This window comes from Ciconia boyciana, chromosome 1 (assembly GCF_034638445.1).
Source record: "Ciconia boyciana chromosome 1, ASM3463844v1, whole genome shotgun sequence".
NCBI lineage: Eukaryota > Metazoa > Chordata > Aves > Ciconiiformes > Ciconiidae > Ciconia > Ciconia boyciana.
Window position 1 is genome coordinate 89,335,420 of NC_132934.1, and position 25,241 is coordinate 89,360,660.

Consider the following 25,241-nt stretch of genomic DNA (forward strand, 5'->3'; position numbering starts at 1 on the left):
CGGGGTAAGTCTCACTGGGTATCTTGAGAACTTCTGAGATACTGTAGAATGAAAGGCAATTATCAGAGCTGAGAAACTTGCAGAGGCATAGTAACATGCAGGGGAGTGCTGGGCAGGTAGGAGTAAAGGACTCCTGGGTTTGCTAAGACAGCTTTAATGTGGGTATCTGCTGATACTGAGAGGATGCAGGAAAGTGGCTGCGCACTTGTGAAATAGCAGAAATACCACATTATATGGAAAATAACTAGTCTGAACGTGCTGGAACTGAATATTAGATTTTCCTGTAATAGCAGGACAATATTCTACAGCAGAAGACTTTGGGAAGACTGTGTCCTCACCCTGAGATGATGTTGTTTCAGCTTTCCTCTCTCTTGGTTATCTTCCCTTGTTAGATCTCAGCGCCAGACGGACAATATCTGGCCTCCAGTCCAGGAGGTATGACAAACATTACACACGCAGAGCTACAGAAAAACACCTACTGGTTTCCTAAAGTTTTGCAGAACAGGAGAGTGCACCAGAATGGAAGAAGCATTTCAGGGTTGTAAGATGTGGAGTACCTGGTAGCTTTATGTGATTTAGTGCAGGGGAGGTTGCCCAAGTGATTGAAATTAGTAACAAAACACAAATGGAGACAAGAAAGAGGAAGAGACTTGCCTGTGAAAGTTTTCCCTTTAAGATGTAATTCACACTGAGTAGCTTGAGGACTCTAGACTGGCTACGGTAGTAGTAGCAATGTGCTGCTGGAGGCTGAGGTCTTCATATACGCATTCATAATTTCAAGTGAATGTTCAATGGTTAACCCTGCCTCATCCTTCAGAGAGAAAAGCCAGGGAAGAAGTGACAAAGGAGAACCTGGAAGCTTCCCATTCCCTGTTTGGAGGAAAGGTGGCAAGAGAAACAAACAATGGGATTCTATGGTATGGAATATAAGGTTGGTGGTTGCTTGAACCCATAAGCAACAGTGATTAAAATCTGCCACTGTGACTGAAATGAAAGGAACATTAGTGAGATAAAAGAGAAATTTAAACAGATGTTTTTAATATGTAGGCTTATAGAACCTAAAAACTAACATACAGATAGGTATCAAGAGCCAGTTCTGTCTGCCTGAGACTTTGATATTCTGATACACAGTACAGACAATTTATTCAGCCTTTTATTACCTGGGTAATAAATAATTTGTAACCCTATTAAGAAAGATCAACCCATCCACTTTTTTCACTTACAGGGATACCACTATTTTTCTGTTCTGTTAATGTTCGGAACAAGACAGGTGGTAATTTTCCTGACAGGTGGCCACATTACACAGCATTTTCCCAGATCCGCCCCGCAAATGCAAATGCCATCTGGAAATACACAACTGCCAAGAATATCTTCTTTTCTTTTCTCTTTGTGTGTATACTGTTTCCTTTTTCCTCACGTCAGATAGGAACTAAAATAACACACAAATGACACACATTTGGGCAATGAAATTTTTACAACCTCTTCTTACATTTCAGGAATGTGCACACTGAATCTATTTATCCCATGATTTTATATAGCATTTCTGTATGTAGCGGAACATTAAAAAAATGCCTGTGTATGCCATTGGAGTACTCAAAACCTGACTGAGAACAATTTCCATGTATGCTACATATGCCATTCAATGACTGTAATATGTAAACTGAAACCTATGGATCAAGCCTTGGCAATAGTAAAGTATATAGGGAAAATAAGGTACAGGATGTACTTGACTTATCCTTAACACATTACACTGTTACGTTGCTATTACAGCAGCACAATGCAAAAGAATAAGGGAATCAGCCCTGAATTCCTTATGATCTGGAAGACAACACATAAGAGTATCATCAGAAACATGCACACAAGCTTTCAGGCTAAATGCCATTGAATTAAATAGCCTGTGGCTGAAGAGCCAGCCTAGAAATGAAAGAATCTATGCTCTTTACCTATTTCTCATTAAAGACTGGGTCAAATCACTTTACCATTCAGTACCTCAGTTTCCTCATCAGTAAAACTGGGATAGCTCTACTGATACCCATTTTAATCATTTTGATACTTGGTGATTAAAGGTCTCCCTAAGAGATACTGCTTTTTCCCCATTCTATAGCGTTGCTTTTTGCAGTTTTAATTCATATCAGCACAGATGATAAAATATTGATTTAGAACCATTCTATTTGAAAGTCAGTGCAAACCTGCAAATGCAAAATGGAAGCATTAAAAACTAATGAATTCTGTCTTCCTTTACATGTGATGCTTCTCAAGTGTTTTAACTTCCTTTTTAAAAAAACTGCCTGAGATCCAGTAGGACTATATGATTCCCTGCACTTCGCTTGGTGTTACACACATAGGCATTGGTTAATAAGAGAGATCTTTTTAGTTTTAAAACCCCTGGAAGCCCAAATTCACTTCAAGTAAAGGCTATGTTACCTATTAAACATGATGGAACCAATACGGATGCCATTTTTCCTGCAGAAGGCAGAAGAAAATATTTATAATTGAGGTTTTATGATTATAAGAACAGTGGCTGGGCTAACAGTTCAAACTTCTTTATGCAAAACCAATTTTTAATACAGCTCTTTGTCCATTATCATAAAAAGCAAATATATGTTCTCGTTCAAACATTTCATTTTATTTTAATGAGGAGAATAAAACCAGGGGGAAAGTGCAGTCAAGGTATGTGGAGGTGGAAAGTACAATATCCGTCTGGAATAACCACATTCAACTCAGAAGAACTGCTCTAGATTTACACTAGTGTTCAGAGTATTAAGAGAGGTAAAGGGAAAAAACGAATGTGAAATGTTTTGATCACATTGAAAATGGCAAGCTTACAAAACAATAACAACTACAACAAAACCTGAGGACTCTCCTGGGTTACCCAGGGCTAAAGGAAGCAATCAAGCAAGAATATTACAAAACATAATTATTTATTTGATTCAGCTTTTAACAGAGTGTATTGGCAAAGGATTCTTTATGTGCACTTTTTTTTTTTTGTTAGGTAATACTATTAGAGATGAAGATATCAGAAATAGAGGTTCAGAGACCAAAAGACAACGTCCTAAGTAAATTACTAGTAGGTTTAGATGATAACTTACATCATGTTTTGGAAGGAGCATAGGAATGAAGCAGAATGGATGCTAGTGAAAAATCCCCCAAAACTGCATGGATGATAATACATACTTGAGATGATCTGGGAAATTACAAATCAGTAAATCCTACACTGGCACCTAGCAAACTTGTTTAAATTAAAATAAGAAATATAACAATAAATAATTTAGTCTAATCATTATTCCCTAAAAAATAACAATAATTCCTCCCAAAAAGTTCATGTAATACTGATCTCTTGGTACTGGTTGGCCTTATAAAAGGTCATGAAACTGGACAACAATTTCTGCAGTTGTCAAAAGGCTGCAGATAGTGTCCTTAACTAGAAAACAATGCAGAAACTGAAGACACACAGAGTAAGAGAAAATACGTCCATTGATTAAAAATTATGATAGGAAATAAAAGGGTATAATTAACTGTCAACAAACTGAAAAACTGAATTCTAACAGACTTCAAAAATTCCCAGTAGGATCTTCAAGAAATTGAAAAGCATTTAAAAAATAGGTGGGAGATAGGGGATCACAGTCCATTTTCAATAGTGATTTTGACATCGTGAAGACAGTGTCGCCAAAAGCAATAGCACTTAGGCTGAAGTCATAATATTCCAGTGTACATCTGATAAAGTTTGATATATTTCTTCATCTGTTAAAGACCTAAAGAGTTAAACATCTGACAAGGTCATTTGGTTTAGCAAGTTTAGCAAGGAATTTTAAACAAACCTAAACAAACTTGGTGAAACAGCAAGATGATGGCCATGTGCAATGTTGACAAATTCAATGTAATTTCCACTAGAAATAAAAATAAGTATCGTTGCTTATGCATATCAGGAGAATCTAAACTTACAGCAGGAATTCTAGGAAGAGACCTGTGAATCCCTATAACTAACTGTATACAGATTGTTGATAAATACAATTGTTGCAATAAAAAAGCCCCATGAGAGATCCTATATGCTTATGAGCTTGAATCTGACATGAAGATTTACAGCTCAATTTCTCTTTAAAAGGTAACTTTACAAGATTCTGTTGTTAAAAATACCCTGCCTAAATTTCCAGAATCATGTCTGAATAATAATGGCAATGAGCAGTGACAACAAGGCTCCAGGGCATATGTACTATGATTATATAACCATAGATTGACTAGAACTAAAAGAAAAAGACAGCATCATTTCCATGGACAGTACAAAAATACTCACTTAAATAACACTTGATAGTGTTGTAGTTGCTCTCGTAGTTGGTTGATGAATAAGAAGTTTTCTAAATATGCATTTAAGAAATTTTGTAAGTGAGAATTGAAAGGTTTTCCTATTTTTTTTTAAATGAAGGATGCTTGCACGAGTCTGCTCCTCCCAAATGGTTCTGCTGATTCCTCAAGCAGCTTGAAAACACTTAGTATCAAATTCTCAAACTATCTAGTTTAGGTAAGCTTTTTTGGTATCATCCAGATACTTATTTCACAAGCAGCAACATGGGCAGATTAAACTTGGTCTTCTGTGTCTTTGATACCAGGCTTAACTTCATTCATAATAGCCATTCATAGCTTCATGGCATGCTGACAGACTTTCCCTTATCATCATTGCTGGACCTATAGACAATATTAGTTCTTTCTACTCCCTACTAAGGAAGAAGAAGAGAAAGCAAAAATGAGAAATATTGAATTGAAACTTGCAAGCAGGATGATAACCAATTATAATTTTAATTAGGAATGTAAAGCTGTTAATTAAAAGGCAAATAAACTGATGGTTTTAATAGGTTTGGCTATTTCTAATTCAGATTTTGAGAGCTACTTTATAGAATCTATTTTTTTCTGAAATTTAGTTGATTTTATATAATGATTAATTCAATATTTGCCCTCATGTTTTAAAATACATTTAAATCAAGAAAATAAGTTATGATTCCTACACTAGTGCAAAACTAACTCTATTTCTTAGAGAATTATTTACTATATCATCACACTGAAGTGTTAAAGCAATGTTAAAGACTGTATATTAAAGCCAAGAATTCAAAAAGATTATCAACTGCACGAGTTAAATTTGCATGTACAACCTTGATTTGCTATTCCATTGTGTATTAATTACGATCATGATAACAACATCATACCAAAGAGTCCAGAAGTGCAATATATTTACCCTAGGCTGGAGCTCTAAAACACAAGGTAATAGTCTTTCATTGCCTGTCCTCTGTCGAAGCACAGACCTTGTAAAACTAAGAGCTGATGATCACACAGGTGAAGTTTTAAATATGGGAAATATCAGAATCAAGGACAGATAACATGTCCTTACTTAACTACTGGTTCCTTATCTTTGCAAATTCAGAGATCTGTTTATTCAGGTCTATAGCATGAACCTCATCTGGTTATGCTTAAAGACAAACCAGCAGCCAGACAACCATTAGGCACCAGTGGAAGTCTTGTCTCTGGATAGCAAAGATGACACCAAGCACACAGACTGTGAACATTCTTTCCGACAGTCTCCATCATTCACAAGTTTCACCTGTCCTGTTAGAAACTGCACCACATTATCAGAACTGCTGAAAAGAGAGCTTTTATGGTTTCTCAGCTGCCAACTTTCAGGATGCTATTCTAAACTAAGGAAGTAGAAGAGATCTTTAACCTGTTCTTCAGTATCAATGGAATCAGTGGCAGCAGTTTTAGTAGCTTTTCCTCTCATGAATAAATTTAGCTGTACCTGATGCCCCTCTAGGAGCAATAGAAAAACTTTCAGTCCCTCTCATAGTTTCAAACATGCTAGGGGAACTGGAGCAGACTCCTCTACTTTGGGAGCAGGCAACCAACTAGACTTTCAGGAAACCACCAAAATTTTCTTTTTCTCCCCATGATATAACATCAATCTCACAGGACAGAAGACAGAAAAATGAATACAAAGAACACAGTAGTTCAAAGAGGCTGCATTTCATTCTTTCATCCTCATTTCCTCTAAGTGGAATGTCTGTGCTTCTTCCTTTCTCTACAGCACGCAGCATGGCAAAGTAGACAAGGACCCTGATACAGCTCTTCCTCATCAGGCCCAGAAGCATAAGGTTGGTCATAATAATCCTGACAGCAGCAGAAGCAAAGTTGGAGAGATGTGGGGACAGAACTGACGCAGGACTAATGGCAAATGAATGAATCGAACATGCAGATCTAGTTGTACTGTACTTCTATTAACTCTGTGTTTCACAGTTTCATTGGTTAAAGCAGGAACTTAGAAGGAAAATATTCACTCTTAATATCATGTCTCTTAATGTCTTTCTGTGAAGCCCTAGAAATGGCTATGGCTAGCTAAAATAGGCAAACCCTGGCAGTGGCTAGCTAAAATAGGCAAGTAAGGTCCAACATTCTACCTGCCTGCTCAGAATTAAATTAACTAATGGATTGGAAGTCAGAAAAGAATTATTCCTCTAAACAAAACTAGTAAGGACTCTTAGTGTTTTTCTGTCCTTCCTTGTAGCATAGGTTGTAGCCTACTTCTAGGAATATGTAGCATATAGCATTATTTATATTCCTTTAAAAATAGTTTAAACGTTTTTTTTTAAACAACTGGAAAATGTCTGAAGTCCTTAAGTTGTTCAGCAACCCTGAAAATGACACTGTTTTCTTATTGCAGATATTGATTTCCCTGTGATTTAATTTACTCTTAAAAGAAACTGAGAAAGCTTCTTTGCTATAGTAAAAACTGTCAGCCTAATGAAGTGATTCTTCTGCTTTCAAGTACAAAGTCTTCTGCTTTCAAGAATGATCTCTCAATTAAAACCGAAGGAACCTACAAAATAAAACAGTTTTATATTGCTATTCCCTTTCATTTGAGAGTTGCAATGCTAGCAATCCTAAGCTACGAACTTCAGGAGCATAGAAGACATTCTTAGGGGTGACCCTCACAGGAGAATTTGCTTCTCCTGTTGTTTCAGAAAATACTGGAGTTTCTAGCTTTGTTTTCTTTTTAGCTGGGACATCCTGCTTGAGGAAGTTGGCAGCTTCAAAAGCTTATGGTCTGGATGATGAGTTATCTTTAAACTAATTTTATGTCCATTTTTAGATGAAATTTTATTTTCATTGACAAATATGTGTTCAAGAATGGCTATTCATTCACTTTATAGAAACCACACACTGTGGAGGCATGATCAAAATGCACACGATAATTCACAGATGTTTGTAACAGTGCTCATCACTCTGTTGTGAATGTATTTAAGGACTTCCTTTTTCTACAGCTCTGGAAAACATAACTCTGGTATTCTTGATCTTAAAAGAAATTTACAACCTTGCATTACATTTTATAAGACTTCTTGACACTGGGAGATGCTTTTCCATTTTACAGATATGAACAGCAGGAACCAATTCTAAGTCTGCAGGTGCCTCTATCCATCAGACACCTTGTACGAATGAAAAGGTCTACTTACAAAGCATGTAAAATCTGCTCCCTTAACAGTTCAGCATTTCTTGCATCTAAAAATAATGAGGAAACAAAAATGAACAGTTACTCTGCTTAAAATAAAAGTGCTATGAGCACAATGTCCTGACCAGACCCTTCTTGGAACTACAGTAATTCTTGATTCTTTCAGTTCAGAAGGGCAGGACATGGAGGTCTGGGGGAGAAGACAAGACTCATTAAGAGAGATGGAACAAGAAATCATAGCTGGCAGGTTTTCACCTGGGATGGAGAGGTCTTGGGTTCCAGCTCCTACTATGATCTGTCTCTGCTATCCAGTGATTTGTTAATATAAAATAAATACATTCACTAAAGACAAGAGCTATGGGCCCAGACAGGCAGAGTGAACTTACGAGCTACTTCGGCACTACCAAATCTATCGGTTACCATTTGATCTTCCAGTGTAAAGTATTATTTTATGAAAAACTTGTATGAAACAAACACATGAAGCTATTATGAATTAGATATTCAATCTGTCTTGCTACGACAACATGATCTACAAAAAAGATAGTAACTTTAGATGTTATAATTATTGCAGCTAATCACTGTTCAAAATAAAATTTACAAACAGTCCTTGAGCACAGACTGGAGTGCAAGATTCCGAATTTAAATTATGTGACTAAATCATTAACTTATAAAGACACAGTTGTGCTTGCTTTTCCTGCAAAGTGGAACACTTAAAGGTGAAAAATACCTCACAGGTATATATGGTCTGATAGTAAAAATATTGTTGTGTGTAATGGGATGTGCAGGTTTAAACTTTTTCCTCAGAAAATTGAACTGACACTCCCGTATCTCAAGTCAGTACATCCACAGTACAAGTGAGTGGATACAGGATGAGCACAAACTCTTCTAAGTAGCATCCACCACTGCATTTTATGTTCAGTCTGATCTTGTACACTTACTCTGAGAAGGTCTGCCAGATCTTAATCCTTTAACAGAGGTTGCTGGAGAAGTGTCTAGTTAATTAATCATATTAGTGTTCTACCATGAGACAGATGCTAAGCTGCTTAACCCTCTCAAAACTAAGGTACTTGTGGGTGTCTACACAAACAACACTTAAAGCATCTGAAGAGGCTGGGCATTTCCCAGGTTAGAAAACTGACCAGAGATGTTCAGAAGTTCAGCTTCAGTTTTAGATGCCTGAATTCCACTTAAATCTTGCTTAGGCACTCCAGTGCGGTTTTTGATATTACAGACTTCAATGGGGCTATTCTTGTGAGTAAAGCAATGTACTCAGTCAGGTCTTAAGGCTTCATGTGCTGTTACCTCCATATAGTGGTTTAATAAAATTCCCTCCCTTAACTTTTTAATTCTCCATGTAAGATGTGTCGCTAAGAGTGTATACTCATATCTCTCAAGTGCTCACATGATTTCTTATGAAAACTATCTCACACATAAATTGGATGACTTGGTTCCTTTAGGGAGTAAATAAACAAAATATCTCACACCTTGAATGAGAAGAAGATAACCCTCACTAAACTGAAATCAGAGAACAAAGAAGTAGTCTATAACATTAGCATAATGCAAAGATAATATTCTGCAGTCTTAGTGAATAAGTAACATGAGAAATTGGTCAAACCTTGCAGAGGACAAGGAAGAAAAAGATAAAATGAAAATGTGAAAGAATAGTGGATTTGTCAAATAATTTTGGCTTGAAAATATTGAGAAAAATGTTGACATGTACAACCTATAATTTATTAGAAGTTTAGTGGCTCAAGTCATACCTGTTGGATAGGTCTCAAAACCCAGGAAAGAAAGACAGTGCTACTTATGCCCTATTTATGTACTGGCGGTTAGGTTACTCTCCACAGTGGAATAAGACATAGATAAAGAATTCCTTCTCTGCATCACCCTGAAGTTACTCTTACCTTCTAGGAGCCTCTTATCAATACACTAGAGGAAAATAAACATTACCTTGTTTACTTGGTTTCATGAATGGCACCTAAACACTCTTCACTCTAGCACTTACTTCATTTTCTATTTAAAAATGGCCAAATTCAAAGTAAAGTTTTAATTTAATTTTTATCTAAGAGACTGCATTCTTGGGTTTCAAAATTATGTCCCTCTCATGAATTTGGCTAGTAAGATAAAAAGCTATGCAAATAATCTACTGATTAGCATGTATGACATCTGTAGAAGGAATATAGGACACTTCCCCTAACCAAATCACATATTTTAAATCAAGTTCCTCAATAGATAAAGTATTGATGTATGGTGTTAGCCGCTCCTTAGCTTTAAGCATTTAACTTAAAGTGAAATGTCTCAAACTGTACAAATTAAGATTAATAAAACTTAATAAAAATTAAGATTAATAAAACTAAAAAAGAAAGCCCTACTGTTATAATCTAACGGGAACTGGGGCAAACATCTATCCACAACTGAAATAAATTATTTGAACCTGTGAACTTACATGGTGCAAATAATAAGGAAAAAACCAATTAAAGATAATTATTTTGAAAGACTAGGTTGTAAATTCTAATTATAGGCTTCCAAAATAATATATAGTTGAATAAAGTTATTCACGTGCATGCCTACTACATTAATTTACTCAAATATTAGTATAAATCTACCACACTTCACATTGATTCATCTCATAATACAAGCACAGTGCATTTGAAATTGCTGTGTCTCAGATCAGACTGGATAATTCAGCCAATCCTTATTTATTTACTGAAGCAGTTGAAATATGTAAATAAAATGTCATAGAGCTACCAATTTTGTATTGCAGAAAATACAGCTAAATAACAAAACAGAAACTCAAACTCCTCTAAAAGTCTTAGTATTTAAAATGCACCTGCTGTAGCTGCTTAAAATCTAGCAGTGTAATGGGTGATTAGGGCTTTAGTTTTCTTGGAGCAATCACAAAAAAACCCCCAGAAATCAGCCATAGTACAAAAGAATCAAATTCCAGTATTTCCTTCTTTCATTACCTGTGAGCACTTTTAGAGCTAATTTTGAATAGCAACACGTAAATATACCCAGAGACTTGTTCATATCTATTTAGTAAAATGAAAAAATCTCAGATACTGTTTACTAGAAAACACAGTTATTATCAATAATTAGAGAGAAGATTGTGAAATCCTGCTTCTGCTCAAGTCAGCAGTTTTACAATGGAAGCATGTTAAGATCACTAGATTTCCGGTCATCATTGTTTGAAAACCACAACTGTTCAAATAAACAGTACTGCAGAATTTTCGAGAAGTGTACCAAGTCCAGCTGGGATGGAGATAAGTTTCTTCATGGCAGCCTGTATGGTGCTGTGTTTTGGATACATGACTAAAACAGTATGGATAACACACCAGAGTTTTTGCTATTGTGGAGCAGTGCTCACACAGCGTCGAGTTTTTCTGTTTTACTGACTCTGCCCCTGCAGTGAGTGGGAGGGGGTACCCAAGAGTTTGGGAGGGGACAGAGCCAGGACAGCTCTGTGACTATAGAGATACTCCATGCCATACCACATCATGCTCAGCACGATGCTCAGGGAAAGGAGGAGGAAGCAGGGATGTTTGTGGATACAGAATTTGTCTTCCCAAGTAACTAACGGTTCCACGTGCTGAGGTCCTGCTTTCCAGGAAGTGGCTGGACATCTGTATGCTGATGGGAAGTAGTGAATGAATTCCTCATTTTGTTTTGCTTGCAGGCACAGCTTTGCTTCACTTACTAAACTGTCTCTATCCGAAACTCATGAGTTTTCTCACTTTTGCTTTTCTAGTTCTCTCCCCCATCCTGCTGGGGGGAGTGAGTGAGTCGCTGTGTGCCGCTTAGCTGCTGGCTGGGTCAACCCACCACAAGAAACAATCAAGGAAAGACAGTGTAATTGCAAAATCTAGGATGTAATACCAAAGCAGAATGCCTATAAAGCAAACATTCATAGAGTAAGAAGGACAGAATATAAAGGAAGGGACTCCTCTTTTATCAAAACCCAGCATCACGAGAGTTCACTTCCTAAGTCCACTTTAGCTTACAAGTATTTTAGTACAATGTTAACACAATGGCAGACAGACCATTCTTTAAATAATGTGTACTTTGCTTATTATAGTCAGTCTTTAAAGTAGTTATTTATGGATGGTTTTATGGTACTGATCTTTGCATATCAAAAAGAAATCAGAAGAGGTGCCCAGGACATTATTGTAACAACACAGAGCATAATTCAGAAACCTGTCACAGTCATAATTTGCATTCCCTTACACAGTGGGGCTAGAGCAAAAATTTGAAAGGTACATTCTTCAGCAGAAGAGCATGTATCTTTTGCTGTATGATTTCAGCTGCTGTGGCCATACACATTACCTTCTGCTGGTTAAGTTTTAGTCAGCACTGACTAATCACAAAGGATTCGCCTTGCCAAGAGAAAAACTAGTAACTTTCTGCACATGACTGTTGGTTATCTATCTTCCTATTTTTAGTTATTTCTCCCCTGTCATCTCCCCTGTCACCTCTGATGCACCTAACCCATTAAAACAGACACACTGAAGTTCCCCAAAACATCAAATGAAAAGATACAACTACTCATTTGCTTCACAAATAAAGTTGCTTTCCCAAACTACTGAAGCTGACGGGCTGATATTTTACACTGAAGGCATGCTTCCTGTCTGATTTTGTTTCAGAGTTTCTTCTATTACTTTAAGAGATGACTGATAAATCTGGCACCTGTATATGACATTATTGAATGTGATACCAATATTGGTTGTTTACTATGTGGCCAGAGGATCATTTTTGATTAGCAACTGAAAATGTACATATCTCCTTAGGAAAGATATTCATGCTGATAAAGTGGATCTTAATTGAAAATAGGTAGATAAGACTCACCATCTTGCATCATTCATGGCTCCTTCCACAAGAAATCTCCAGGAATATTGGTTATATCTACATTATAACAGGAGCAGAAGTTTGTGCTGAGACTTCTCACATTTTCAGTTTACTTGTTTCAGGGGGTTTCATTCAAATTTGACATCTGGTTTGAACATTAGTCCAAGAGAGACTTATCCCACAAACCTTTGCTTACTTAGTTACAGGCTACCTAGAGAGCACCACACTGGCCTTCAGCATCTCTCTCACAGATTACATTAGCACTTCATTGCCCATGTGATTGCACATGCCACCACTGCCCAGATAAAGTATTTCTTATTTCTAATGTTCTTGTTCCTGCTTGTACCATTTCTTAGTGGCACAATGGTACCTGCTTCCTGGCCTACCTCCCCGGTACAAGTTTGGATGATATACTCTGTGAGGTGCTTCAAAAGAGGAAGGCAATTTAATTCTGCAAGTGCAGAAGCTATGTTGAAAGTACATTTTAATAAGCTCATCTTCCTGGACCTCCTTTTCTGTGGAAGAAGATAGGCAGAATGATTTTTTGGGAGTCGTTGCCACCATGACTGCTTCATGTATGACTGACTGGAGGTTCTGGTCCCAGAAAACAACCTTGGACTTGTGGGACAGCATTATCCTCTGGATGTGAAATTATCAGCAGTTAATGCAAAACTTTCAGATATGGAGCAGAATTGCAGAGCCCCTCTGCTGTAAGCTAGTGCATGACTTCAACATCCTTTCATATAGTTTTGGAATGGTTTTCACAAGTGTCAATCACCTAATGGAGCCTTGCAACTCCAATTTTAGTTAGTAACCAGTTTGCAAAGAGTAAGTACACCAGCAGTGATCAACTGCCTCAGATACCATCCTTCAAACTATCTTCCTTCAAATAGTAATAGCAGGAGATACCAACAAAATCATCCAAGTTTTTGACCTCTGTGAGTTCTTGAACTATGAAGGGGAGAGCCAGTTCATGGAATCCACATTTCCATCTAATGCACAACTCAGGGTTGCTATAACTACCCAAACCTCATGAACTACCACTTCATGCTATGCAAGCCTTGGAGGCCCACCATTGTAGACTTGTAAGCATCTTAACAGGCTTCACCAGAAGTCATGATGTCTGTGCCTTACCTAACTCTGGCCTAAGAGCTGATAAAGACTAATGCCTTATTTACCATCAGAGACAGGATCTTTAACACTGGTTGGATGCTTGTCTACACCAGAATAGATGTTGCATAATCTCCATGCTGCGGGGTCATGAGAATATGCCTTGACAACAATGGAGCCCATTTCTGGTTTGACTGGCCATTAGGACATGTAGGCATGAAGTTAAAAGTGCTTGTCTGAATGCAAGGCGTTATGTAAGAGACTGGGGGTTAATGTTCCCAGTTCTCTCCAAATCATAGGTGCCTGCTGTCCCTTGTAAAACCTCTGCAAGGAGTCAGGGCAGCCTTTCCATTCAGACAGGAATAGCAAGGACTAGTTCTTTTTGAAGCACTACCTCCCACATTCTCCAAATGATCCAGCCATTGAGGACGGTACTCGTGTACCTGATTGAGGAGGGCTATGAACTTACTGTGTGTCCAGAAGGGGACTGAGTGGGTTGGTAGAAATGTGCTTAAGTCGTGATGATTTCTACATATAACTTTCTAAACTACCTTTGATCTCCTTCACAACAACACTTAAAAGGAACAGGCTCCCAAAATTTCTGGATCATTTCCCCTCCTTGTGCTCCCTCTGGATGAGGAGATGGATACTATGCTTACATTCTTTGATGCCCCCTAAGAATTGGCTGCTTCAGCTATTCACTTTCTGATAGCTCTGGATCCACAATCTCTTGTGGACAAGCTTGGATTCTCCTATGATGCTCTTTTTTGATTCTTCCTTCTGTATTCACGTGTGGCTTTGAATGCTATATCTGAAACACTGAGGAAACATCTTGGTTCTTGACTTGAACAGTTTCCTTAGAAAAAATATGTCATTCAGAGGCTGCTTTGCACAGGTCAGGACAAAGGTGGAGATTGAAAGAATATGGCTTGTTTGCTGTCACTAAGAAAAGACAGGTCAGGGCTGAGGAATAGAAACGTAACTATGAGAACTGGAGTGAAACTAGGTCACAGTTAGGGAAAGAGGGACTGAGCTGGCCATGGATGAGGGAAAAGAACCTTTTCAAGGAAACCTTTCCCTCCCCTTCTCCTGAACGAGATCATAGTTTCTGTTTTGTCCATCTCCCCATTTTTCAAACCTTAGGAAAAATGATGCATTTGTCCTACACCTATACCTAAGCTTTTGGCTGAAATAGTGTGCGACTATGTCTGTCCCATCTCATACTGAATGACCAACATGCAGTTCATGTTCGTTGCTGCAGAAGATCCTCACAGCTGGATCCCTTTGGTTCCAGAAACTTCCAAAGATCTTCTACATTGGTATTCCCAATGCAGAGACAATTAGAGTCATTGTAGCCTTTCTACCTCATGATGGGCATTCAACTCTTCACAGCTCCCTTTTGTCCATGGCCTCTCTCCATAAACAACATATGTGCAAGAAAGGCACCTAACTTTAAGAAGTCGTCAAGAATCTAAATGGAATGAGTGCCTGTAGCTAGACAGAAATAGGTCTCTCTTCACAACACTAAAAGACTCCCAGTGTATCTGTGTACCTATGTACTTTGGGTTTGCCTCTTTGCTAGATACTAGTTTTCCTAAGTTATTTGAAGAAATATCAATTCTCTCTCCCACCAAGAGTATTTGCCAGATAAAAGCAAAAGAAGAAGAGAGTCAAAATAAATAAGTGCATAGTATGACTACAAATTTCTGTGTTTTAATGATGTTTGGCAAATTTAGGTCATGGATATTTGTCTAAAAAGGATAATTAGCAGGCTGGAAAGGAGGGCAAATTGATGTGCATTACTTCCTGTGCATGACAACACTTCTGTTGATAACAAAGTTTTGAACAAAAAAGGTAGGGAAAGCTCTAAAGCTCACACAAAGTCTAATTAAGACACATCACTTCTTTGAAATGGTCAACTATCACCACTAGTCATCATTTCAATATCACAGTAAGTTGGTTTTTTTATTAAACTCAATAAAATTATTGCAACAAACATCCAGAAAGCATTTTTTTCAGACAGTGAAAAAAGATTTTTTTTTCAGATCAGAAAAAAGATTTTTTCAGATCATAAATACAGTCATCATCTCCAATTAAAATGCTGCCAGATCCATCCACCCGTATGCCATTTTTATGTGCTTCTCCAAATATATGAAAATCTATTTTTTCTTAGTAGATTTGTTTCCAGGTGTCAGATTCCATTTTACCTCCCGGGTAAACACCAATTGAAAGTGAAGGAAGCTCAGTACATTTAAGTGTAACATATTTAACCTGCTTACTTAGAAAGCATGAAAGAGGCTTGGGAGACCAGGGGACCCAAATTTATGCATATATGCAGAGACCTAACATGTATACATATATGACTGCACACATAACCAGATGCATAGTAACCTCACTATAGATTTAAAATTCCTCAAACTCTGGTTCTGTCAGATTTAATCATACAGGTAAATTTGACTATTTTTGTATCTTTTATAATAATTTTTTATTCCTGTAGACTGACAATAAATTCATTTCTGTAATAACCTATTTAGCTATCTATGCATAGAAATATATGTATGTGTTGATTCCCAAGGGGATTTTTTAAAAGAACTTATGTTAGGAGTACTGACTCTAAATGAGGTTTGTGTTCCTGAATCACTCAAGTGCTCTGGAAAAATCCCAAATATATTCCACAATGAGATAAAGATGAAATGCATCAATGATCCTTCCAAGTCAAACAACAGAACTTTGGTTTTATGATCTTGTCTGTGCTTCCCCCATTCCATCTGCCCAATAAATCACATAGAGTAAACAGCATGGAATACAGTTGGCTTATTTTAAGGATAAAGATCTACTGAAACCTTGTTTAGATTAGGAGACAGCAGTTCCAGGGAGAGTAAATCTGTCACACTTTATATTTAGGTGTTATGCCATCCTTCTCACAGACCAAATCCTCAAGTTATATTCTCTTCTTTTCTTTACAAGTACATCCAACCTGATGTCAAATGTTCTTTACCACACTTCCTTTAACTACTGTAAAATTCCATGCCTCCTCTGAACTCTGCAGGCGATGATTTAATTAGTGCTATTTGTTTTCTTTGCCTGATTTTTTTCTAGAGTGCACAAACAGCCTCAGTTTTAGCTCCTGGTAATATAGTCTCTCTGTGTACATCAGCTGCTGAGAATCCATGCTGTTCAATAGAGCCATCTTAGGTTTAGATTTCACCTTCACCTTTACTTCGGATAGTAACCCTGGAATCAAATATATGATTATTGGCTGTTTCATAGAAAGAACTGAGATAATCTTATAGAAGCATAGAATCATTTAGGTTGGAAAAGACCCTTAAAATCATTGAGTCCAGCCATTAACCTAACACTATCAAGACCACCACTAAACCATGTCCCTAAGTGCCACATCTACATGTCTTCTGAATACCCCCAGGGATGGTGACTCACTTCCCTGGGCAGCCTGTTCCAATGCTTGACAACCCTTTCGGGGAAGAAATTTTTCCTAAGATCCAATCTAAACCTCCCCTGACGCAAGTTGAGGCCGTTTCCTCTTGTCCTATGGCTTGTTACTTGGGAGAAGAGACTGACACCCACCTCGCTACAACCTCCTTTCAGGTAGTTGTAGAGAGCGAGAAGGTCTCCCCTCAGCCTCCTTTTCTCCAGGCTAAACAACCCCAGTTCCTTCAGCCGCTACTCATAAGACTTCTGCTCTAGACCCTTCACCAGCTTTGTTGCCCTTCTTTGGACATGCTCCAGCACCTCAATGTCTCTCTTGTAGTGAGGGGCCCAAAACTGAACACAGTATTCGAGGTGTGGCCTCACTAGTGCCGAGTACAGGGGCACGATTGCTTCCCTAGCCCTGCTGGCCATGCTATTTCTGATACACGCCAGGATGCTATTGGCCTTCTTGGCCATCTTGAAGCCATGCTTTGTTCTTCACAAAATGTACCTATTAAAATAAGTATTGCTGTACTGTATTTGACATTCAAAAATCACCCTTGCTATCAAAGCATTGGAAGAAACACATAAAACAGGCCATAAAAATGACTCCAAATATGATCCTAAAGCAGAACCTCTCTTGAGCAGAGCCTGTAGAATTTTTTGTGATTTGCAAATGGCTTTACATGAAGATTTTTTAAATGTAAGCAAAAGATAGATTACCTTCCATACCACTCAAAATTGAAAGGCTATTTCTACATTTTGCAGCAAAGTTCATAGACAACTGCATTCTGCCATAGCTGGATTTCTGTGATGCAATTTCACATAGTAAGACAAGTCAAGCTAATAACCTGCTCCTTACTGCCAAAATTTCTATTTCTCCCCTGTCTCCCTCTCTGTCCAGTCCCAACTACGCCCTCCTTCCAGCTTCCTTATGCATCATTCTGACTAGCACCAGAGGTAAGCACCAGATAATTCACTTCGCTAATGTGACAAAAAAGTAACACAGCAAAAAAGAACTAGTATTTTGCCAGGTTAGTGAATTGGATTGCTTACGGAAATATCTGTTGAGCACCAGAGTCAGAGGAAGGAAAGTGTCAGGACCGTGCAGCTAAGCGAAAGGTGAGGGAAAAGCAACACTTCCACTTTCATGTGCTAGTGAGTCAGAATAATTTTGTTTGCTTAGGTATCAAATGGCTACTATATTGTCTGATAACATTGGAATACAGCAAGCTGTTACATCTATTAGAAAGGTCTTGCATGTGTTGTGGATGGCTTACTTTTTTGCTCAAGCAACAGTGAAAATGAAGATTTGCTCACCCCATAACCTGCATCCATGACAACATGAAGCCCATAAGTCTACAGAATATGTATTAATGACAACAACAGACAACACTAAAACATGTCCAAAGACATATTACTAATTTAAGCCTGTTTGATGATGGATAAGCTTTCAGTGGTGTGGAGGCCATTCTGGATCCAGTAAGTTGTTTTCTTTGCACTGGATTTAAGACAAACTTTCTCTCATTTCTTAATAAGCAAAGATTATAATAGCTATGGAACAGTCCCTTTCAGAACTTCTTACTGCAGCTGCCCACCAAATAATCAGCAGCTCAATACAAAAATATGTAGATGCTCTATTCTGTATGCTTGAAGTAGGCGGCTGTACTGGCTAAGCCCATCTTTGATGTGATGGGAGAAGTCCAAAGGAAAGGACTCAGTGACTCTAGAAAGTACCTATAGTGAATTTAAACAAGCATTTGTGAGCTGAATAAATGACAATATAGAAATATGGATCCTGAAATCTGAGAGCAACATGCCATTTCTTCAGATCCGATACTGGAATAATCATTGCTAACAACACTGAATTTAATCTATTTATTCAGACTGAGAATGTAACAAACCCCCAGACTTCTCTTTCTCCTCTGAAATGAGGAAGAGACTTAAGTCTGACCAAGTCTCTTAATTTCTCTCCCCTTGTATAGTGATACAGAATCTTCTCTGATACTAATCAGAGACTGCATGCTTCATTTTATTGTGTGTAATGTCAGAAGGTTCTCCAGACTGGGACTAGAGAAGAAGGATATGGAGATGTCGTGGTTTAGCCCCAGCTGGCAACTAAGCACCACACAGCCGCTCTCTCACTCCCCCCCGGTGGGATGGGGGAGAGAATCGGAAGAGCAAAAGTAAGAAAACTCGTGGGTTGAGACAAGAACAGTTTAATAATTGGAACAAAATAATAATAATAATAATAATAATAATAATAATAATAATAATGAATTATAATGAGAAGGAATACAATGAGAGAGAAAGAGGAACAAAACCCAAGGGAGGGAAAGAAAAGGGAAAGGGAAAAAAAAAAAAAAAAAAAAATACAACCGCTCACCACCCGCCGACCGACGCCCAGCCAGTCCCTGAGCGGCGATCGCAACCCCCCGGCCAACTCCCCCAGTTTATATACTGGGCATGACATCATATGGTATGGAATAGCCCTTTGGTCAGTTTGGATCAACTATCCTGGATGTGCCCCCTCCCATTTCTTGGGCGCCTGGCAGAGCATGAGAAGCTGGGGAAAAAAAAAAAAAAAAGGTCCTTGACCAATGTAAATACCGCTTAGCGACAGCCAAAACATCAGCGTGTTATCAATATCATTCTCATACTAAAATCCAAAGCACTGCACTATACCAGCTACTAGGAAGAAAATTAACTCTATCCCAGCCGAAACCAGGACAGGAGACAACAAGAAAAGGAATTCAGTTTCATAGCCCCTCTTCATCTGAATGTGTTTGTTTGCCTGAAGCAAGGATAGTCCAGGTAGCGTGCTATCAAGCAATGATCTGAGCCATAATCAAAGGTATGGGAGCTGAGAACAGGCTTCAAATAGGAAAAAAGTCCTCAGAGGGGAAATAAAATTTGTTGTGTTTAGGACAAAGGAAAAGAATGACCAGATGGCATAGTAATTGTTTCAAGAGTGGGGTTTTTGCCCGTTATTTGCAGATGTTGTTAGCTTGTGTTGGTAATAGGAAGAGACTCTTTCACTGATGATTTGCAGCACACTCTCATTCCGTGGGCTGGAGCATAGCTGTCCCTATGAGGATCTAGTACCCACCACTCATCAGCATAGGTAAAACCTACATTGTTGTTTGAAGTTCCTTGAGAATCCCACAGAGACTGCCAGGATCAGTAGAGCATAGCAACAGCAATTCCCATTGCTATAGGAGCTATAGCAGTTGCATCTAAAGCATCCTGAAAAGAAATCTAGGAGAAGACAAATTGACTGTCATACCAAAATGAACTTTCATTTATCTCTGTACTCCAATGGCAACTTATGAATAATATACTCTATTTCAGGCCAATTTAGCATAGTCAATTTCAGTAGTACTGCTGCTGGATCATTTGAAATGATCACCTGAAGGTGTGCTGTTAAACATTAATTCGCAACACAGAGGTACACGCTTCATTTTCTTTGGAAACACCTTGTCTTTTGAGACCTGTTAACTTGCGACCAATAGAAATACCAACACTTTGTGAATCTTTCAGAAAGTCAGGGAAGCAACAATACCATTATGTGACTTACACTGGTCACAGGAAAACTTGTTCTACATTGTTACACAAATACTAAACATAAATTCTGTCTTGCTGTGTTGCCCAGCACAACAGAGTCTGATCCAAACTAGGCCCTTTGGTGCTACCAATAAACAAACAAATAAATAATTGGGTGCATTTCTCTGATGGTAGCCAAACAGTCTGTCCTTTCACTCCATCCACAGTACTGTTTAGAAGCACCAGGCAAACACAATGTATGTGTGGCACGAATTCTCTCTTTCTGTTACCTAACACATTCATGGCAGAATAAAATTGTGCGGTCTGTTAAAAAGTATTTTTACAGGATACTGTGAAAGACTCAGAGCCATTAAAATCTATACTTTTTTCAATTTGCTTAGAAAAATTCCATTATGAATTGTATTTTCAGATGTAATACTAAATCTGCTACTTCTTGACTTGAATTTTATTGCCCAATTTCAACAATTACAAATGGTTGCAGCAAGACTGGCTTAAATGAGTGGTGTTTTCTGTGTGGTCCCAGGCCCTGTTTCACTGATTACTGTTCAGCCTTGTGTACAAATGCAAAGTTATTAGTTCACAACTAGGCTTTTTATGTAACGTGTTCTGTAAACCTTTGAGAGCCAAGTGGAGAAGCCTTAGTTAAAATGAATAAGTAATTCCTTTTATGGCCCCCTCTGTCTTCAAAGCACAGCTTCCATTAACACAGTGCTCAATTAAGCAAAACAGGCTCTGTGTGCCTAAGCTGAGGAGCATTTATGGTATGAGATGACATCTCTTAAAAAAGAATCAAATTCCCTGGTAATCTTGATGCTTTTGCTTGATTCAGGTAGTAGAACTGGTAGTGAATTCTGTGAATGAGGCAGGGGTTTGCTAGCAAAACTGGAGAAGAGATATTAAACGGAAGGCTGCTTTGAAAAACATTCTTCTCCCTTCTTCCTCTCACCCTTTATAATCCATTTCCATAGAAGATATATAGAGAGTTTTATATAAAGTTAGGGATATAGCTAATTTTCCACCGCATGTTCCATTCCTGTGTCAGGGGACATGCAGGTTTAACTTAATTCTACATGAACCTGTATTAATTCAGGCTCTGTACCTGCATTTTTCTCAAAGGAGGGATTTATAAAGGTATAGGATGCCTAGCCAGTAACAGCATTGCTCCTACAAAAGCCAGGTTGCTGAAATGGAAAGAAGAGGTGGGCTCAGGAGTCAATCTTCTGCAAGGTCTTCTTCCTACATCTACATTACCCATGAAATTCCCAATACCCCTACTCATAGAAGATATCAATGAAGTTTCCAGAGACAAAGCTCCAGCTTTCTAACCTTGCACACCTCCCAAAAGAAGAAAGCATGACTCCTAGACTTGCACTTTTCCAAAAGGGCACAAATTAAAGGGGATTCTCCTCTTTGTAATTGAATAGAATATATTCAATCTAGTTCATATAGATAACTATTAAGAGTAGAACTATCAAAGCAAAGCTTGTTGCATAACTAGAGGTTTAGTTGAGCCTTGTGAGGAGTTTTGGATCAGACAGAAAATGAGGCTAATGCAAATGCAACTGTTCAGAACAAGAGCACATGGAGGAAAAAAAGTTTTAGTCCTGTTACATGAAGCACAGACTGGTTCTCCAGGAGGAGATTTTTCTTTACTTTGTAACCTGCCTTTGGGTTCGTTAGGTTTATAGTTACCTTGGGACCAATGCTAGCAAAAGAACCAGAAAAAGATTAGATTGGTATTTTATACAGTATTGTCCCCTACTTCAAACCCAGAATTTATTTAGCTACAAAAAGGTTGTAAAAAATATTGGTTTATTACTTCCATATCCGGTAACTTTTAAACCTCCCTGTAATATTCTTTCTTCTTTTTTTCCCTTACTTTATATGTATTTTCACCAAAATGGAATACATTTGAACCATGACAAACTAAGAAAATTATGCAGGAACACTTTGAAATACATCACATTTAAATATTCTCAGATTTTTTTTAAAAAACCAAAGTTTTCAAATTTTCATTACATTTATATTCAATTTATTCTGTGTAGACTTCTAACTTAAAATTCCTACTGTATAAAAAAAATACATAAAGTGCTGGCACTGAGGTAACTTTATAATTAATGAAGAGAAACAAGCACTTTTAGAGTGTTTCACCTTCCCCTCCAGGAAGAGATGAATTCTACCCTAAAATGACTTATTTCCCACTATTCACTTGGAAGAGTCTAAACAATATCTCATACATAGATATCTACAGTGAAGATGTCTACAGCTGGCTAGCTGCATTGCAGCAATGAATTTATTTATTGCTAGCACAACATTCACAACTTGCTCATTACCACTTTGTAGTCTACCTTTACATACTGAAAAGTGTCTACTTTTCACGATGAAAAACAAAAATTAATTCTGCTTTATATTAACCAATATATGCCAAAACCATATGCCAGAAACTCAATCAAAAATTTTTCTTTAGACACCTTAAGGACCTCATGGTAATTCCTCAACAGCACATCCTTTTCCAGTCCATCTAGGAAAGGAAAACGAAGTAGAACATAACATAAACTGTAACCTTACCTGAGTGCCTGTAGAAGATGATTCACATCACTGTATTACAAATACATAGAAATGGTGTAAATTCTGAATGAGAAAGGATACATTCGTATGGCTCCTGTTCTTGTCCCAATTGCCAGAATTTTCTGAACTGGGTCAAAAGCTAAGGCAGTGGGTAGATAAGGAAAACCATGGCGAACCGTCTGAAACAGAACAAATGAGCAAAGTGATTGAACTGTAACCACAGATAACAGTATGTATGTTTTATGTTATGCGTATAGGAAGAGACTCTATATTTTGCCATATGTAGTAGTATTTGTAATACATTTCAAGGAAAGTATTTTTAAAGATACAGTATTTTGAATACAGAGGTGAATTTCACTCATGTCAATTTCTAGATATGCTCTTTACTCAGTAATAAGTTAAATTGTTTTGTTGTAACAAAGTAGATTGCAAAGTATATGCCAATACACAACTGGTATATACTGCTTATATGGTATACTGAAAAATAACCTCAATATGCAAGGCAGCTGAACTGTAAATTGAAAAAAAGACACATAATATGCTTTTAAAACAGTCACAAATAACCTCAGCCTCAACAGAACAGCTTCAGCAGAAAGAAATGGAACGTGTCCAGGGGAAGAGATCCAATAAACCAATAAACTGAATTGAGTCTACAAGGTAAAAATCCTTAATATCAATTTAAAAAACAAAGATACCAGAGAAGATGTTCTCAAAATGAGCAACTGAACCACTCACCTTTTCTTAATCTTTATCTATAATACTATGCTTTTAATTCTAATTTTTGCAGAGATACCTTGGGGAATAAATGAACTGAGCATGATGCAACTCATCCTTGAGTTTGAAGACTGCCTCAAATATTTTATCTTAACCTGGATGTGATGACCAATATGACCTGCCTGATTCTTATGAGGAAGAATCCAATGAGGAAGAACACTAACATAAGAAAAAAATTGAAAATAACTAGACTAGACTATACAAATACACATAAAAATGAACTGTAACTCATTTTGTGTGTGACTGCTTACCTAAAATTGGGTAACAAATAATATCTTTTTTTAGTATAATGTTTTATAATATTTAGTATGATATAATATTGAACGCTAGGATTGACTCTTTTTTTAGTATATGGTTTGGACTGGAGAGGAATTACTTTGAACTGAATGAAATTTAACTTTTTAAGATTTTTTTTCTTCCTTGAAATCATCTTATTCATGAACTGTGTCTGCTGAAGCATTCAGCAGTCCCTATGGAACAACTTCAACAAAAGGGATTCCTTAATTGCAGACCTGTTGAGTAAAAGGCAGCTGATGATTTCTACAGCTGTTATCACTCCAACTCTTCCATTACAGCTGGAAACACTTGAACTGATATTCACAACTAGTTTGGGAACAACCAAATGTATATTTTTCAGCAAATAACCACTTCCTTAAAAGAAATCTTTCTCATCTCATATCTTAATTATTCCTGATAAGGGATGTCTTTTAAAAAAATGTCTAATTCTTAGTTTCTAGACTGCAAAAATCTGGAAACATATGCTACTTCAGTAAGCTGTAGAAAAGTAACTCACTTTTTATGTTAATGTAGACATTTATCAAAGATCTCCACAACTCTGTTTCTGGTTTGGTTTGCTTTGTGCTTTTGTTTTGTTTTTTGGTTTGGGTTTTTGTTGTTGTTGTTGTTTGGTTTTGTTTTGTTTTTAACCTTCTCATCTTCTCAAGTGGTAGGATTACTCAAATATAAATTTTTTTATTCTGACATCTAAGCTGGAACTAGACTTACATACTATAAAAATGGTTTTACCTCTCATGTCACAAAAACATCAAGGAATTATGAATTGTAGTATTTTCTAGTATGTTGAATGTTTGGTCTAACCGCATTACTAATTTTCTATTATATTTAAGATTTCTGTATTCTTGTGAATAAATGTTCTTCCTCATCTGAAAAAAACATATATTTCACAAATTATGTTTTTTATTATTTATTATAGAGACCATTTCTAAAAATCAAGTTTGAATTTCTAGCAATTCCAGTCACAGTAAGTTTTTCTGATGTTTAGCTATGCCTGGAGCTTTCAGGACTATTTTCTAGATCTAAGATTGCAAAGATCAATATTTTTAAAGACTTATTTGCATTCTTGCCTATGTATTTACCATCTGCTTTGTATTTTCGGTATTTCTGCAATCTACAGTCAGACTTTTCATTTGGAAATTTTAATTGGGTCCTGTTATTGAGACAGGACTAT

The 25,241-nt window shown here is 37.3% G+C and overlaps 1 protein-coding gene across 2 annotated transcripts in view; it reads right to left on the reverse strand.

Moving 5' to 3' along the window:
* STXBP5L (syntaxin binding protein 5L) overlaps positions 1–25,241 on the reverse strand; it is a 206,951-nt gene that overhangs the window by 166,221 nt on the left and 15,489 nt on the right. For both annotated transcript variants that reach the window (XM_072881300.1, XM_072881291.1), the window contains exon 2: positions 23,081–23,178. In XM_072881300.1, the coding sequence (XP_072737401.1) occupies positions 23,081–23,178 (98 nt within the window). The remainder of the gene's footprint in view (positions 1–23,080; positions 23,179–25,241) is intronic.